Source organism: Meles meles, chromosome 1 (assembly GCF_922984935.1).
Source record: "Meles meles chromosome 1, mMelMel3.1 paternal haplotype, whole genome shotgun sequence".
NCBI classification, from domain to species: domain Eukaryota; kingdom Metazoa; phylum Chordata; class Mammalia; order Carnivora; family Mustelidae; genus Meles; species Meles meles.
Genome location: NC_060066.1, coordinates 88,025,660 through 88,042,360, shown reverse-complemented (window position 1 = coordinate 88,042,360; position 16,701 = coordinate 88,025,660). Strand labels below are relative to the sequence as shown.

Sequence of the window (16,701 nt, the reverse complement as noted above, 5' to 3'; positions counted from 1 at the left end):
CTGGGTGGTTCAGTGGGTTAAGGCCTCTGCCTTCGGCTCAGGTCATGATCCTGGGGTCCTGGGATCGAGCCCCACATCAGGCTCTCTACTCAGCAGGGAGCCTGCTTCCTCCTCTCTCTCTCTGCCTGCCTCTCTGCCTACTTGTAATCTCTGTCGGGTAAATAAATAAAATCTTTAAAAAAAAAAAAAAACCTGAAAAAATAGTGGATGACAACTTCCCCAAATTAATGAAAACTTTAAAAACACATATCCAAGTAGCTCAACAAATCCCAAGAGAACAATAAAAATAAGACACAAAGAAAACCATCCATCCAAAGCACATCATAATCATTGCTAGAAAACAGTGATAAAATCAAAAAAACACAGAAAAAGGAATTATGTAAAGAGGAACAAAGGTAAGAATTACAGAATTCTCGGTAGAAATCATTATGAAACCAAAGAAAGGAGTATAGCTTATAAGGTAAGAGTGACAAGAAAACGGAATTATAAAAACACCACACATGCTCTTCAAACTATTCCTCTCTTTTCTCTCTAGCTCTGTCCCTCCATGACTTGACCTCCCTTCCAGCTCAGCCTGGCATATACAGGCTATCATTTCAACTACCCTTGTCAAAATCCTGAATTCCTTGCCTACCCTCTAGACCTAACTTACCTGGCCAAGAATCAACTCTGACCAAATCCAACTATTTGGCTCTCAGCGCCCACAGGGGCCTCAAGGGAGGTGAAAAACGAGTTTCTTAAGCCTAAAGTATCTTATCAATTCAGTGTTACCAAGCTAATCCGGCCTTCAGAACTACTGTAACAATCTCACCATTCTCCTCAGTTAGCAACCTGTCCCATTTTCTATAACAACTCTAAGAGCCTCCTCAAACAACTTCTACTCTGGCAGACCCTAGCCTTCTGAATTTAAATAGAGCCAAGTCAAGGACGCCTGTGCGGCTCTGTCAGTTAAGCCTCTGCATTTGTTTTGGCTCAGGTGATGAAACAGGGTCCGGGGATCAAGTCCCACCTCAGGCTCCCTGCTCAGCAGAGAACATGCTTCTCCCTCTGCCTGCTCCCCCTGCTTGTGCTTGTGCTCTCTCTGACAATTAGATAAATAGAGCCAAGTCTAGCCCACCAAAAAAACCCACCCTACCTTCAGGCCCAAGTCCCTATCTAGAGCCCAACACTCTTCATGAACGTATACCCTGCACAAGTAATAATGACTCTTTAATACCTACTATCCAATCCATATTCATTTCAAAATATCTAAAAAGATATGTTTATGTTTGATTTGTTCAAATTAGGAACCAAATCAGGTCCACACATTACCCTTTGCTGATTAAGTCTCCCAAGGCACTTTTAATCTTCAACAGTTACCACTATTCCTCTCCTCCACCCCAACTGTCTTTCTTTTTAATGTCATTTTCTGTTCACAGAACCAGATTATTTGTCCTACTGTAATTATCACATTCTGTTGCCTGATTGCTTTAAATTGTTCTTTCACTTTCCTCTAGTTCCCACATTTTCATAACATGGTAGTTCCTTCTACATTATTAGCTATGATCCTGTAGGTTTTTCTCTTTTCCTCTCCTTTCCTCATCTTTCCCCCCCATCTTCTATGAAAACAAGTGCTTTGTCCATCTACTGACAGGTGGATAAAGAGAATGTGGAGGGCGCCTGGGTGGCTCAGTGGGTTAAAGCCTCTGCCTTCATTCATGTCATGATCTCAGGGTCCTGGGATTGAGCCCCACATCGGGCTCTCTGCTCAGTGGGGAGCCTGCTTCCCCGCTCTCTCTGCCTGCCTCTCTGCCTACTTGAGATCTGTCAAATAAACAAATAAAATCTTAAAAAAAAAAAAGAGAGAGAGAGAGAATGTGGCATTTCCCTACAATGGAGTATTATTTGGCCATAAAAAGGAAAGCAGTACTAGACATGTGACAATATAGATGAATCTTGAAAACATCATGTTCAGCGAAAGCAGTCAGTCACAAAAGCGACGTGTTACATGATTCTATTTATGAAAAAAAATATATAGGCTTTTTTTTTTTTTTTTTGCCCAAATAGGCAAATACAGAGATCTAAAGAGGTTATTTGGGGAAGAGGTGCTGGGAAGGAACAGGTAGAGGAGTTTCTTTCTAAGGTGATGAAAATGTTCTAACATTTATTGTACTGATGGCTCTGCAACTCTGAATACACTAAAAACCAATGAATGACACACTTTAAATAAGTAACTTGTATGTGATTCAGACCTTAACAAAAGTATTATAAAATAAAAACAAAACAAGTATCTTTTTAATGTGTCTATCCATACTGAAATGATACAATAGTCAAGCTTTCTTAGTAAGTGAAAAAAGGAAGTCGCAGAACATTCCATGCATGCGGTATGCTACCATTTATGTCAAAGGACCATACACACAGACACACATGAGTCTGCACATGCAGAAATACAGACTTACTATTTGCTCTATAGTCACTTTTAATTTGTTATGTCATCTAACTTTTTCAAATTCTTCTGAATTGCAGAATTGTCACACTGATATTAAAATTACTAAAGGCAACTTACGAGCAAAGCTGAGTGGACAACTGGGGGGTTGGGATGATCCATAAACAAAATAAGGCCAGGGAGACATCCCTGGTCCTGGACAATGGCTCTTCTATTTAATGGATCTGCTGCTAGATCCCGGAGCTGGTTAACTACCGAGAGAGCATCAGGTTCTTCATTCATCGTGGAGGAGGACGAATTCATCTTCTATGCCATATACATGAACAAAATCTTCTTAAATTCTGTAGAAACAGTTTGCAAAATTAGTTCTAGGCTGCTGAGGTACGTTCTGGCATTTGTCAAATAATCAGGATTACAACACCTTTAGAAAGAAACAGATGAATCTAAATCACACAAAAACTTGAGACTTGCCAATTCCACAGTTTAAGTAAAATGAACATAAGAAGCTGAGTTTAAAAAAAAAAAACACCAAAAACCAAGTTATTTATGCGCACATTTAAAGAACATATGTCACCTTCAATATTCCAATAAATTCCATTTTAGCAATACATATTTTAACACTAAAGTCACAATAAACAGGATCTTTACAGTTAAAGCTCATAACCCGCACTATACTTTTCAAATTATACCACTGCCAGTGCTTTTTTCCTCTAGAACAGTTCTGGAGCCTAACACAAGTGCCTCAGGGAACGTGGCTAGCTGAAAGCTTTTTTTCTTATTCATCTAGGAACAAAACCCAGCATACTGGGTTTACAAAAGATAAAAACCCCTAGGAAAAAGGAGGGAGTCAAAAAAGGCTGTGAACAAAAAACACGCCAAGAAGGGTATTTCACCCTGTGTCAGGCCCCAGGAGTTAGGAAGATCCCAGTGAATACGAACTGAATCTAAACACACCTGTCCATCTCTTGAGTGTGCCATATTCAGGAGAATGGAACACAATTTGAGGTAATTCATTTGACAGATAAGGAAACAGTCACAGAGAAGTTAAATAATTTGCCCATGTGACGAAATCTAGTGAGTATAAAAGTGCACTAAAATCTTATCTCCTGGGGCACCTGGGTGGCTCAGTGGGTTAAGCCTCTGCCTCCAGCTCTGGTCATGATCTCAGGGTCCTGGGATCGAGCCCCACATCGGGTTCTCTGCTCAGTGGGGAGCCTACTTCCCCCACTCTCTCTCTGCCTGCCTGTCAAATAAATAAAATCTCTTAAATAAATAAAATCTTATCTCCTAAACAACAATCTTTCCACTTTCCATAGCCTTTTTATTTTAAATTTTTATTTAAATTTAACTAACTAATATATAATATACTATTGGTTTGAGAGGCAAAGGTCAGTGATTCATCAGTCTTATGTGCTCCTTAAATCACGTGCCCTGTTTAATGTCCATCACCCCTCTACCCTCCAGCAACCCTGCTTGTTTCTTCCATAGTCTTTTTATTTTTTTTTCCACATAGTACTTTTTTTTAAAGATTTATTCATTTGAGAGAGAATGAGAGAGAGTTCACGTGCATGCGTGGGGGCAGGAGTAGAGGGAGAAGGAGAAAAGCTCCAGCAGCCTCCACCCTGAGCACTGAGTGAGATGTGGGGTTTGATCCCAGGACTCTGAGCCAAAAATCAAGGGTCAGTTGCTTAGCTCACTAAGCCACCCAGGCACACGTCCATGCAGTCCTTTTAAATTTGCGTACCTTTTCCCCATAAAAGCAAACCTGGATATTTTAGAAAATATGCTAAACATACAAAAGCCAAAGAAACAAAATATCAAGGAATAATCTTCATATGTGCAGAAAGTTAAAAATAATAACTTCCATTCACCAAGTTACATTGCACATTTCTTATTATTAAGACTATAAAGATGTGGGGCGCCTGGGTGGCTCAGTGGATTAAACCGCTGCCTTCGGCTCAGGTCATGATCTCAGGGTCCTGGGATCGAGCCCCACATTGGGCTCTCTGCTCCACGGGGAGCCTGCTTCCTCCTCTCTCTCTGCCTGCCTCTCTGCCTACTTGTGATCTCTCTCTCTGTCAAATAAATAAATAAAATCTTTAAAAAAAAATTAAAAAAAAAAGACTATAAAGATGTAAATACTTTCCATGAATAAATAAATATGTATGGTTAGTATCAACTTCAAAAACAATGCCAATTAGGAAAGGGAGGAGATGGACAAAATTTTTCTGTAACTCCAGAAAGACTACTAAAGGCTATTTTGGGGAGCAAAGGTAATAATGCAGAACTGGCCTTACCAGATATTGGGGGGGGGGGGGCTGCACAATAGAAAGATACTTCTCCCAGGAAAATTACTTACACATTCAATATAAGAAAGCAGGCTCTCAGTGAGTCAGACCAAGGCTCCACTGCTTGGTAAATATGATTTCGGGCAAATCCCTTACTCTTTGTCTCAGTTTCTTCATCTGTAACTTAGGGCTAATTATAGCAGCTATCAAAAGTGTATTGTCTAGGGGCGCCTGGATGGCTCAGTGGGTTAAAGCCTCTGCCTTCGGCTTAGGTCATGATCCTAGGGTGCTGGGATCGAGCCCTGCATCAGGCTCTCTGCTCAGCAGGGAGCCTGCTTCCTCCTCTCTCTCTCTGCCTGCCTCTCTGCCTACTTGTGATCTCTGTCTGTCCAATAAATAAATAAAATCTTTTTTTAAAAAAGTGTATTGTCTAAATAAAAGGGAAATACATGAAAAGCACTGGTGCTTAGCACATTGTAAATGCTCAATAAATAGTGTTCAGTTACATGGAACCAAAAATCGATCAAAAAATAGTAAGATTAGGGGTGCCTGGGTGGCTCAGTGGGTTAAAGCCTCTGCCTTTGGCTCAGGCCCTGATCTCAGGGTCCTGGGATTGAGCCCAGCATTGGGCTCTCTGCTCAGCGGGGAGCCTGCTTCCCCCTCTCTCTCCGCCTGCCTCTCTGCCTGCTTGTGTTCTCTGTCAAATAAATAAATAAAATCTTTAAAAAAAAAATAGTAAGATTATGGAGCACCTGGGTGGCTCAGTGGGTTAAAGCCTCTGCCTTCAGCTCGGGTCGTGATCCCAGGGACCTGGGATTAAGCCCCACATCGGGCTCTCTGCTCAGCAGGGAGCCTGCTTCCCCCTCTCTCTCTGCCTGCCTCTCTGCCTACTTGTGATCTCTCTCTCCCTCTGTCAAATAAATAAATAAATAAAATATTTAAAAAGAAAAATAGTAAGATTACTCAATAAATGGTATTGGAATGACTTCTAAGCAATTTAAAACCAATGCTAAGCAAGTTTAATTCATATAATATGGCAAAAAGAAATCCTATTCAAGATAAAATACATTAGTTTTTTTAGGTATGCAAGCAAATGCAAAATAAAGGACTCAGAAAACAGGGCTTTAACAAGATAGTATTTGGCAGGTTATTTTAAAAAAATGAAAATATTATACTTGGCAATTTAAAAAAATTTAGAGGGGTACCTAGGTGGCTCAGCGGGTTAAAGGCTCTGCCATCAGCTCGGGTCATGATCCTAGGGTCATGGGATTGAGCCTCGCATCAGGCTCTCTGCTCATTGGGGAACCTGCTTCCTCTTCTCTCTCTGTCTGCCTCTCTGCCTACTTGTGATCTCTGCCAAATAAATAAATAAAACCTTAAAAAAAAATCTAAAAAAAATTTAGAAAAAAAGCAACAAACTGAACGCACAGAGATAAGACTAATGGGTCTGGGAGCATGCTGCCTCTATTTTCAATATCCTCAATATCTCTGTTTACAAACCACCTTATCCATGAGCTTTATAAAGTGCTGTCAACAGCACAAATCTTATCCAAACTGGAACCTGAAGAACCAATTACTGGCTCAAAGGCCCAAGAGCCAAGTTACATTTAAGAACCAAATACACTGGAAGGGGTCCTTTTGCATTCACCTCTGGCTGTGTAACCGGAGAGCTCCATTCTTAGCTAAGGAGTCCTTAGATACATTTAATCATTCAGTTTAAATGATGCTAAAAACCTTATGGCCTTTCTTGTTCCTTTGACATGAATAAAAGCCAAAACATTCAAAACTTTCAGTTTTCAAAGCCCATGGAGAAGGAGAGGACTCAAATAAGATCTTCCAAGGAAAAAGTCAGGAATATCACAAGGCATCAAAAATCCTAGGGGCGCCTGGGTGGCTTAGTGGGTTAAGCCGCTGCCTTCAGCTCAGGTCGGGGTCCTGGGATCGAGTCCCGCATTGGGCTCTCTGCTCAGCGGAGAGCCTGCTTCCCTTCCTCTCTCTCTGCCTGCCTCTCTTGTGATTTCTCTCTGTCAAATAAATAAAATAAACAAAATCTTTAAAAAAAAAAAATCCTAACACAACAGAGGCAGAAGCTCTGGTCAAGCACTGCATTTCCTGTGGCATGAATGCAAGAAAGGTAGAAAGAAGCTATGATTTCTCCCCTAAATTAGATGATTTTTAGGTAAAACTTTAAGAGATTTCCTCAGTGTTAGAGTTTATTTTTCTTATTTAATATTCTTGCCAAAATCAAGTTTTTCTGAGAATTGCCTGAATCCTGTTAAATGATCAATATTTCTGGGGACTGAGGAATTCACATAGACGTTTTTAAAAGATAGCTATGGAACAGTTGAGAAAATGGAAACAGGTAAGCAAAAGTTGGAACTTTATCGCCAATTCATGTATTAGATACATTTAGTCTTTGTGTTAATTGTAGCATTTTCACACACTCAAATTGTTTGATAAAAATGTTAGCCTTCCCAGGCTGGAAAAAATGTTTTTAAATGATACGTTTTGGTATTCATCTATCTTACCCTCTCTTATTCTCAAATTGGCAAATCTCAAAATATATATATATTTTTAATTTTGTTTATTTATCTGACAGAAAGAGAGAAGAAGCAGGGTGGAGCAGCAGGCAGAGGAAATGGGAGAAGATTCGGGGCTCCATCCCAAGACCCCTGGGATCATGACCTGAACAGAAGGTAAACACTTAACCAAATGAGCCACCCAGGCATTCCTCAAAACAATTTTCATATAACATTTTAAATACATTTATCTGAGTAATTTTGTAGCAACCAATGAACCAAAACTTAAGTTAAAAAAACAAAACAAAACAGCTCTCTTCTTCTTCTAATAAGTAGTACTAAATTAGGTTCAAAAGAAAATAAGCTTGCCGGGTGCCTACATGGCTCAGTGGGTTAAGCATCTGCCTTCAGCTCAGGTCATGATCCCAGCGTCCCAGGATAGGGCCCCATATTGGGAGTCTGCTCCTCTGCCTGCTCCTCTACTGTTCTCCCTGACTCTCTCAAATAAATAAATAAAGTATTTCAAAAAAAAAAAAAAGAAAAGAAAAGAAAAGAAGCTTGCTTTATAGTTGCACTTTTCATTTAAAATAACTAATGCTGGGCGCCTGGGTGGCTCAGTGGGATAAGCCACTGCCTTCGGCTCAGGTCATGATCTCAGGGTCCTGGGATCGAGTCCCGCATCGGGCTCTCTGCTCGGCGGGGGGCCTGCTTCTCTCTCTCTCTGCCTGCCTCTCTGCCTACTTGTGATCTCTTTCTGTCGGGTAAATAAATAAAATCTTTAAAAAAAAAAAAAATAAAATAAAAAAAAATAAAATACTAATGCTGGGGCGCCTGGGTGGCTCAGTGGGTTAAGCCGCTGCCTTCAGCTCAGGTCATGATCTCAGGGTCCTGGGATAGAGTCCCACATCAGGCTCTCTGCTCAGTGGAGAGCCTGCTTCCCTTCCTCTCTCTCTGCCGGCCTCTCTTGTGATTTCTGTCAAATAAATAAATAAAATCTTTAAAAAAAAAAAATACTAATGCTGAGAAATGTGGACCTGGACAGCCTGCATCAGCAGGCTGGGATTATTAAAATGCAGATTCCAAGGCCCATACCCAGACCTCACTAGGAATCCTTGGAGGTAGGGCCCAACACATGATTTTAATAAGCACACAGGTGATTCCTGGTGCAAATATGAGCAATTAAAACTTAACGGTGGTCGATAACTGCATGTCCTTTTAATATGGCTGGGAACATCTGAATAAAACCCTGAACATTTAAATTCTACGAAATACTTTCTTTAATTATCATGCAACATGACAGTAAGTAAATTTGGGACCATGTTTTGGTTTCATTACCAGATAACCAAATAAATAAACTAAAATAAACCCCCACTAGTATAGCAAACCCCTAGCAGTAGCAAATTTACTGACTCCTTCCAAAGAAAATGGAAGCTTTTCATCAAAAGAAGAAAATTGTGGGGGGAAATTATGGTGGAGAACTTGTGTACAGATTTGTAAGTAAACAGAAGATTCTTGAAATTTTGTTAGCAGCATTATTTAATATCTCTCTTGTCTCAATCATTTTATTTTTTTTTGACCAATACCCGATGACTTACAAGTTAGCTTTTAATTACTTTTTAAATATTCTTTTCTGTTTTAAATTTTTGGCTGCTAAGCTAAAGTTGCCAATACAGACATAAGGAAAAATCAAAGCCTCACTAGCAAATGAGGAAAACGTGAAAAAACCTTTCTGTTTTATTTTCTCTTTTTGTTTAGCTTAATTTGGACAAAGAGATCATAAGACAATACATGCTACCCAAACTTTAAAAGAGTACTCTGATTATCTAAGGGATCTTGTTCAAAAGCAGATCTGATTCAGCAGATGGAGTGAGGCTTGAGATTCTGCATTTCCAAAAAGCTCCCAGGTGAGGCCTATCCTGCTGGATGGAACTGGGAATTTAGGTGATACATATGAGACTATAATTATGATTTTCAATTCTTCAGCCAAAACCTACCACTCAGTTCAAAGAATGATTTAGATCTCTTACAACTAAGAGCTGCAGAGAGCACATACCCACAACCTAAATCCATATTCAGTTAAGCAAGTTTTTAAAAAATAACCTGATTGAGTTCAGATCTGGCTTTACTTTACTAGCAACTAACTGTAACTCTTGGAGAAGTTGGGCCTCAGTTTCCTCTCAATAATCCCCAAGGATTGTCAGGATCAAGAAAATAACTTGAGGCGAGCACCAGCAGTTACCAAACAAGAACAATATACTTGATCCTGTGGTACTTCTATTCCACCAGGTGTTGGGGTATGTTCTGCACCTCCCTAGCACATCAGTGCACTATCACGAAAGTAGTTGCTAACTGCACTAAGGCCTCCAAGAAGTTATTAAAATACAGGAATGTGAAAGCTGATCTCTCTTGAATAGAGACAAACACAATGTCCTTCCACTCCTAGCAGACATGCAGGTGCACAAAACAGTTACCAAAGAACAAGCTGGAGAGATGAAGTGAGATGACAGCCATTAACGCCAGGGTTCGAAAAAATTGGAGTGCCGGGGATGAAGAGGAAATGAACAAAGCTAAGATTTTTACAGGACATATCGGGACAAGGCGCTTTAAAGCGCTTGGTGGGACGTACTGCTGGGTCCCGGGAAGGCCAGAGGAGAGCGCCTCAGCCCAGGCCGACTCGAAGATTTGATGCAGGGGCCGCTCTCCGCGGCCTTCCCGGCTCCACCGCTTTGTCTGCCTCCCCTAGACCCTTACATACCGCGCCAGAGATTCAGGAGTCTAGAGCCTGCCGCACCATCAGGGCCACACCAACGAATGAGGCAGAGGGGCCCAGGAGCCGCAGAGCGGGTCCCCCCGTCGGCAGACGCGGCCTCAGAGGTAGCAAACGACCAGGTTAACTCGAGGTGCCAAAGACCGAGGACGCTGGCGGGGAAAGGCTGTACGGACTCTCCCCCATGACCCTGCAACATCTGTCAGTTCTGGCCTCTCATTGGCTGATAGCATTCCAACGCGAGGCTAAGACGCCCAGTACGTAAAGGCCTTCTTAAACTAAAGCGTTCATTGGTGATCTAGGGGAAATGCACTAAGGGTTGAACGGAAGGGTCCAATGAGAGCACAGGAACATCGGCCTTGGACCGAACGAGTCTCGGTCCGCTAAGCATTGGGCGAAGAAACTTGCATCCGGGCGGAGAAACCGTTTTAGTTTCCCAACTACAATTCCCAGCATTCCCGCGCCGAAGTAACCTGTCCGCTCCTGCGTTCAGAAATTCAAATGGTACGTATTTCTTGGCAGCTCTTTCAGGGGGAATAAAGTATTTTCGTGATATTTCTTCGTTTTTGTGAGTCCTAATTATTAAAGTTTTTTTAGTTTTTGGTAAGAACATTAACCCTATGTTAGGTGTTTTTTGGATTGCGTTCATTTCTTCTTAGTGTTCACTGTGTTCCTAAGCGCGAAGGCTGCGAAGTACAGTTTTTTATCTTAAATAATAACTTCTTATTGGAAGGCTTTTTTTTTTTCTTGTAAGGGAACGGACTTACATTCAGAGAGAATCTTCTCAAATCCTCATGAAGTATTTTATAGATATTGTCTTCTATTTAGTTTATAACAGTAAGGATTTATATACTTTTATCAATGCTAGGCACTGGCGGTTTTGTTTTGCTTAAGTACAGATCTTGGTTTTTAAAGCTGTTTCTCTAAATGTAAGTGTATTTTAAATTCCACAGGCCAGTCTGAGAATAATGCATCCACTGCACCCAATAACTTAACTGAATGGAGTCTGGAGTCTCACAATTTGTTTTTGCCACGTAGCTCAAGGAATTCAAGAGGCCTCTAATGGGGAAAGAGAGTGCATAAGAACAAATATCCCCGGGGCGCCAAGCTTGCTCAGTCATACAGCAGGCAACTCTCCAGATCCTGAGTTAAAGCCCCAAGTTGGATGTAGAGCTTACTTGGGGGGGAGGGGGAGGATTTTCCAGACTGTGTTCTATGCAATTGTCTCCAATACTTTGATTCCTAAGTGAATTTAAAATCCAAAACACCTGGGGTGCCTGGATGGCTCGGTGGGTTAAGAGTATGTCTGCCCCTTAGGTCATGATCCCAGGATGTCTCTGCTCAGCGGGAGCTTGCTTCTCCTTCCTGCCGCTCCCCCTGCTTGTACTCTCTTTCTGTCAAATAAATAAATACTTAAAAGAAAACTAAAAAATAAAATCCAGGGCGCCTGGGTGGCTCAGTGGTTTAAGCCGCTGCCTTCGGCTCAGGTCATGATCTCAGGGTCCTGGGATCGAGTCCCGCATCGGGCTCTCTGCTTGGCGGGGAGCCTGCTTCCCTCTCACTCTCTCTGTCTGCCTCTCTGTCTACTTGTGATCTCTCTCTGTCAAATAAATAAATAAATAAAAATCTTAAAAAAAAAAAATAAAATCCAAACAGTTACTTCTGCTCAAATTTCTTTGCCTCTTTGTAATCTTGGTTATCTTATTCCTTCTAACAAGCTCAAGAAGAAGAATACGAGCGAGTGGAATAAATAGAAAAGGTCCCTTTCACACTGTTTGACCAATAGCAAAACCAAGTCTCTGGCATGGTTTGTTTCCCAAGTCAGAAGAGGGAGTGGTTGTAAGTGAATACTAAATCCAAAATAAAAAGTAAAAAGAAATGATGCATAATGTCCAGCGGTAGAAGCACCAGCCTGATTTGTAATAACCAGACCAACCAACTGTTGGAATTTGGGGGGGGGGGGGGGGGTAAAAGAAAATCGTCATACATTTACTATAAGAAAAAAAAAAGCTGTAAAAAAGTAAATATAGGGGGTGCCTGTGTGGCTCAGTGGGTTAAAGCCTCTGCCTTCGGCTCAGGTCATGATCCCAGGGTCCTGGGATCGAGCCCCACATCAGGCTCTCTGCTCAGCAGAGAGCCTGCTTCCCCCTCTCTCTCTGTCTGTTGCTCTGCCTACTTGTGGTCTCTCTCTGTCAAATGAATAAATAAAATATTTTTTTAAAAAAAGTAAATATAGGAAGTCCAAAGGACACAAACAGGTTAAACATAATCCGTTTGATTGAGTAAATGAAATTTTGTTCAGTATTGTTATTGAAAACAATGCAATAACACAGAAAGTAAACTTGCTTTTTCTCTTCTTAAGTAGGTTCCATGCCCAACATGGGGCTTGAACTCACAACCAACTGAGCCAGCCAGGTGCTACAACTTGCTATTTTTTCTAAAATTAATTTGTATATCAGAAAGGGAGAACACAAACGGTAATTGTCTATTTGTCAATTATAAATGGTAATTCCCAACTAGTAATTGATGACATAGGTTTTTGGCAGAATGTATGTTTAATAGAGTCTTTGTCTTTTGGAAATTCAAAATGTAAAATATAATCACACCCATGACATTAAAGTATTGAGAAGATTAATTCTTCCTCTCCAACTGCCACTACAGAGTTCGATGACTGACCTTAAAAGGCAAGGATTGTAGTCACAAAAAATAATTATCCGTTTCATAAGCACCTATGGATTACAAGCCCAATGAAGTCTCTTAAGGCTTTAAGGATTTATTTTCCCATATTAAAAATGTATGAACTTGACACCAATAAAGTTATACTACCTGCTGTTATGAGTCATTGCTTGTTCTTAGCCTCCGATATCTTGCCACAGGACACAGCTGGAATGTCAAGTTCCTTAACAGCTGTGTTGCTTAAGACCCATGAATCAGATAATGGCAGTTTTCATTTATTCAATTATTTTAAAACTATTTTCAGAACACATACAATATACTAGAGACAGTATTAGCACTGGATTCAAACATAAGAGAAAACATAATTACTGTCCTTAAGGAGTTTATGGTCTAGTATGGCGGTTTCCAAAACCTTTGATGAAGTGCCACTTGCAGCTTAAAAATGTTTTGAGCACATGGCTCTGATATATGTGTATTATTTATTCATAAATTTTATACACATACTATCAAAATAATATGTAGGCTAAAAATCATGTCAAAATAGAAAATTTTAGAGGATGAGAAATAATTATAAATAGAAGCACTTTTATTTCTCTGAATGAAAATAAAGTTGTTTTTATATACATTGTAAATGAAATGAATGAATGAAAATAAAATTGTATTTATATACATTATTTACCAAAAAACTTAAATTCCAGATGGATTAAAAACTCAAGTGTAAAACAAAATCCAAAAATCCTTTAAGATAATCTTGGAGACTACATACAACTATAGAAGTAGGTGACATCTTAAATAAGACTAGAAACTCAGAAGTTAGAAAGAAATCGATCTATTCCACTTGTTCTAAAAAATAGATTTTTGTGTTGGGGTGCCTGGGTGGCTCAGTGGGTTAAAGCCTCTGCCTTTGGCTCAGGTCATGATCCCAGGGTCCTGGTATTGAGCAGGGAGCCTGCTTCCCTTCCTCTCCCTCTGCCTATCTCTCTGCCTACTTGTGATCTCTGTCTTTCAAATAAATAAATATATAAATCTTTTTAAAAAAAGTAGTTTTTTGTGTAGCAAAAAAATACATAAGCAATGTCAATGAACAATAAATATGAGGGTAAATTTGTAACTCTGTGGGTCGATAGAGGCCAGTATTCAAAAATTAATCACAAATTGTCAAGAAAGGATTGAACAACCCTACAGAAATTGGGTGAAGAATAAAAATTAGTATTTAATCAAGAGAAAGTCCAATAAACCTGAAGATATTTAAACCCACCTTTAATAAAGGAACGCAAATTGATTTAACAGTGAGAATAATCACAATGCTGATCAGATTGGCAAAAAATCAAAATGACACAAAGTTGCTGGCAGGAATACTGGATAGGAAAACTTTCAGATTTTGTTGTGGAAATGTAATAAGTGGAGAGAACCAAACCAAGCATTAAAACTGCTTTCTTGGGGATGCCTGGGTGGCTCAGTGGGTTAAAGCCTCTGCCTTCAGCTCAGGTCATGATCCCAGGGTCCTGGGATCAAGCCCCACATCAGGCTTTCTGCTCAGCAGGGAGCCTGCTTCCTCCTCTCTCTCTGCCTACTTGTGATCTCTGTCTGTCAAATAAATAAATAAAATCTTTAAAAAAAAAAACTGCCTTTCTTGTGTGTATTATATTTCAGGATAACAAAATAGTTGATGTGTAATAATTATTCTGAAAACTGGTAAATATTAAGAAACAAGCATTTAACTTGCTTTTCTTTAAAACCATGCCTCAAGGTGACCAGTTAGCTAATAAATGACACATCCGGCCTCACCTTGTCTTAAAATGGCCCTCACATGGGCACTTCACTGTCCACCCATGGGTCTTTTGCCAGTTAAGCTTTTCTGGATTCTAACTTGGAACCTCTTAAGGCCCATTTCAATGTGTTATATTTTCTATAGACAGGCAGTCGGAGCTAGAAAAAATGCTGAACTAGAGAGAAAGGGTCTGGATTTTCAGGGAGGATATGTTTAAAGCTTGCAGATTATTCAGCCTTTCTCACCAAATGGGTATTATTTATTGGCTCCTTGTGATAAATCAGGTGTAATCCTAAGTATTTTACAAATGTTACACAGTTGGTTTTCAGGGCTATCCTGTGAGGTGGCTATTTTCCCCACTGTGCAGTTCAGGGAAATGAGACCTGGGGAAGCTGACTGACTTGGCCAGGGCCATATATGGCTGATAAATGGCAGAGGGTCTGTCTGACTTGGAAGTTCATATTCCTTCTACAAAAGAATTCAGCTTCACCATCTACCAATACAAACAATTGGGAATCTGATCTTTTTGTTAAATTTCTGCAAGGAAGCTGGCCCACAACTGGCCTTGTTCACCTTTCCATTGCCTAAAATATACTTAATGATGGATAAATCTCTGCCTAAACAAGGGCACTATAATTCTTAAATCTTTTAAGAATTTGGAGGCACAGAAATGTCAAGGTACTTTTTCAAGGCTGCACAGTGAATAAGAGAGAACTCTGATTCTTTCTCCTATTTTCAATAAATAACTACTGAAGTTTCAGTTATTCTGGATTCTGCCAAGGAAGCTGAGCCGTTTATTTGGGTGAGGAACTCCAAGATCAGATATACTAAATAGAAGAGGAGAGTCCATTTTCTCCTAAAATCCCCAAATGGATTGCCCCGTAAACTTCTACATTAATTTCCCAACTTAGTTGCATAAAACAATCACCTAAGATTCAGGGAAGGGGCCTGAGCATATGTATTTTTAAACATACGATCCAAAGTGGAGTTTCAGAACCATCGATCTTGCAAAGACAGAAATTGTATTAGATATTTATTGCTTCCTAGTGAATCACTCCAAAACTGAGCAGCTTAACACAATAATTGCTTATTATCTCATAGTTTCTGTGCATACAGAATCCATGTGTGCCTTAGCTCAGGTCTCTGGTTCAGAGTCTCTCATAAGACTGCAATCAAGGGTCCATCAACAGATGAATGGATAATGACGAAGTGGTATATATATACAATGGAATACCATGCAGCCATCAAAACCCCTGAATTTTTGCCATTTGCAATGATGTGGATGGAACTAGAGGGTATTATGCTTAAGTGAAATAAGTCAGTCAGTGAAAGACAATTATCATAATGATCTCTCTGATACGAAGAATTTGAGAGGCAGGGCGGGGGTGCGTGGGGGGAACAGAGAGAAAAATGAAACAAGATGGGACCAGGGAGAGAGACAAACCATAAGAGACTTTTAATCCCTGAAAACAAACTGAATGTTGCTGGGGTGGTAAGGAGGGATAGGGTGGCGGGCTGATGGACGTTGGGGAGGGTATGTGCTATGGTGAGTGCAGTGAATTGTGTAAGATTGATGATTCACAGACCTGTACCCCTGAAATAAATAATACATTATATGCTAATTAAAAAAAAAAAAAAAGACTGCAATCAAGGTATCGGTGGAGCTCCAGTCATCTCAAGGCTCAACTGAGAGACGATCTTTTGCCAAGTTCACTCATGTCGGTTAGCAGGATTCAGTTTCTCAGAGGCTGATGAAAAGAGGGCCTCAGTTGCATGTTGCTTGATGGCCAGAGGCCTCCCTCAGTTTCTTGCCACATAAGTCTCTCCCTAGCATAGCTCACAATATGGCAGGTGGTTTCTCTCAGAGAGAGTGAAGGAGAGACCAAGAGAGAGCAAGCAAAATGAAAGCTAAGCTTTTTTTAAACTAATCTTGTAATTGCCATCCTATCACTCTTTTATTTGATTCATTAGAAGGAGGTCACTATGTAAAACCCACCCTCTTTAACAGGGGATTATGTAAGGGTGTGAATACCAGGGGTCAGGGATCCTTGGGGTCTTTTTAGGGATTACCCATCATAGAGATGTAAACAAAGAATTAAAAAACAAGGTGATAATATATTCCTAGCTCTGTCCACTAAGAGAGATTATATATAGAAAATATAAGGGAAATAGAAAATAAATATACCTGATTCTTTATGAATAAATGATTGAATATAAATAAGTAAATGGGCAGAAGAAACAAATCCTACCTAGAG

General features: G+C 40.1%; 1 protein-coding gene and 1 long non-coding RNA gene across 2 annotated transcripts in view; one reads left to right on the top strand and one right to left on the bottom strand.

Moving 5' to 3' along the window:
• The window catches only part of ARMC1 (armadillo repeat containing 1), a 34,448-nt gene extending 24,261 nt beyond the window's left edge, over window positions 1-10,187 (bottom strand). The window contains exons 1-2 of the mRNA XM_045979328.1: window positions 9,988-10,187; window positions 2,546-2,766 (exon numbers count right to left, since the gene is read on the bottom strand). Coding sequence (XP_045835284.1) covers window positions 2,546-2,728 — 183 coding nt within the window. The 5' untranslated portion in view covers window positions 2,729-2,766; window positions 9,988-10,187. The remainder of the gene's footprint in view (window positions 1-2,545; window positions 2,767-9,987) is intronic.
• Window positions 10,188-10,396: 209 nt separating this feature from the next.
• Window positions 10,397-11,179, top strand: LOC123926505. The gene is made up of 2 exons (XR_006815287.1): window positions 10,397-10,503; window positions 10,953-11,179. It is a non-coding gene; the product is annotated as an uncharacterized LOC123926505 (long non-coding RNA).
• The last annotated feature ends 5,522 nt before the right edge of the window (window positions 11,180-16,701 follow it).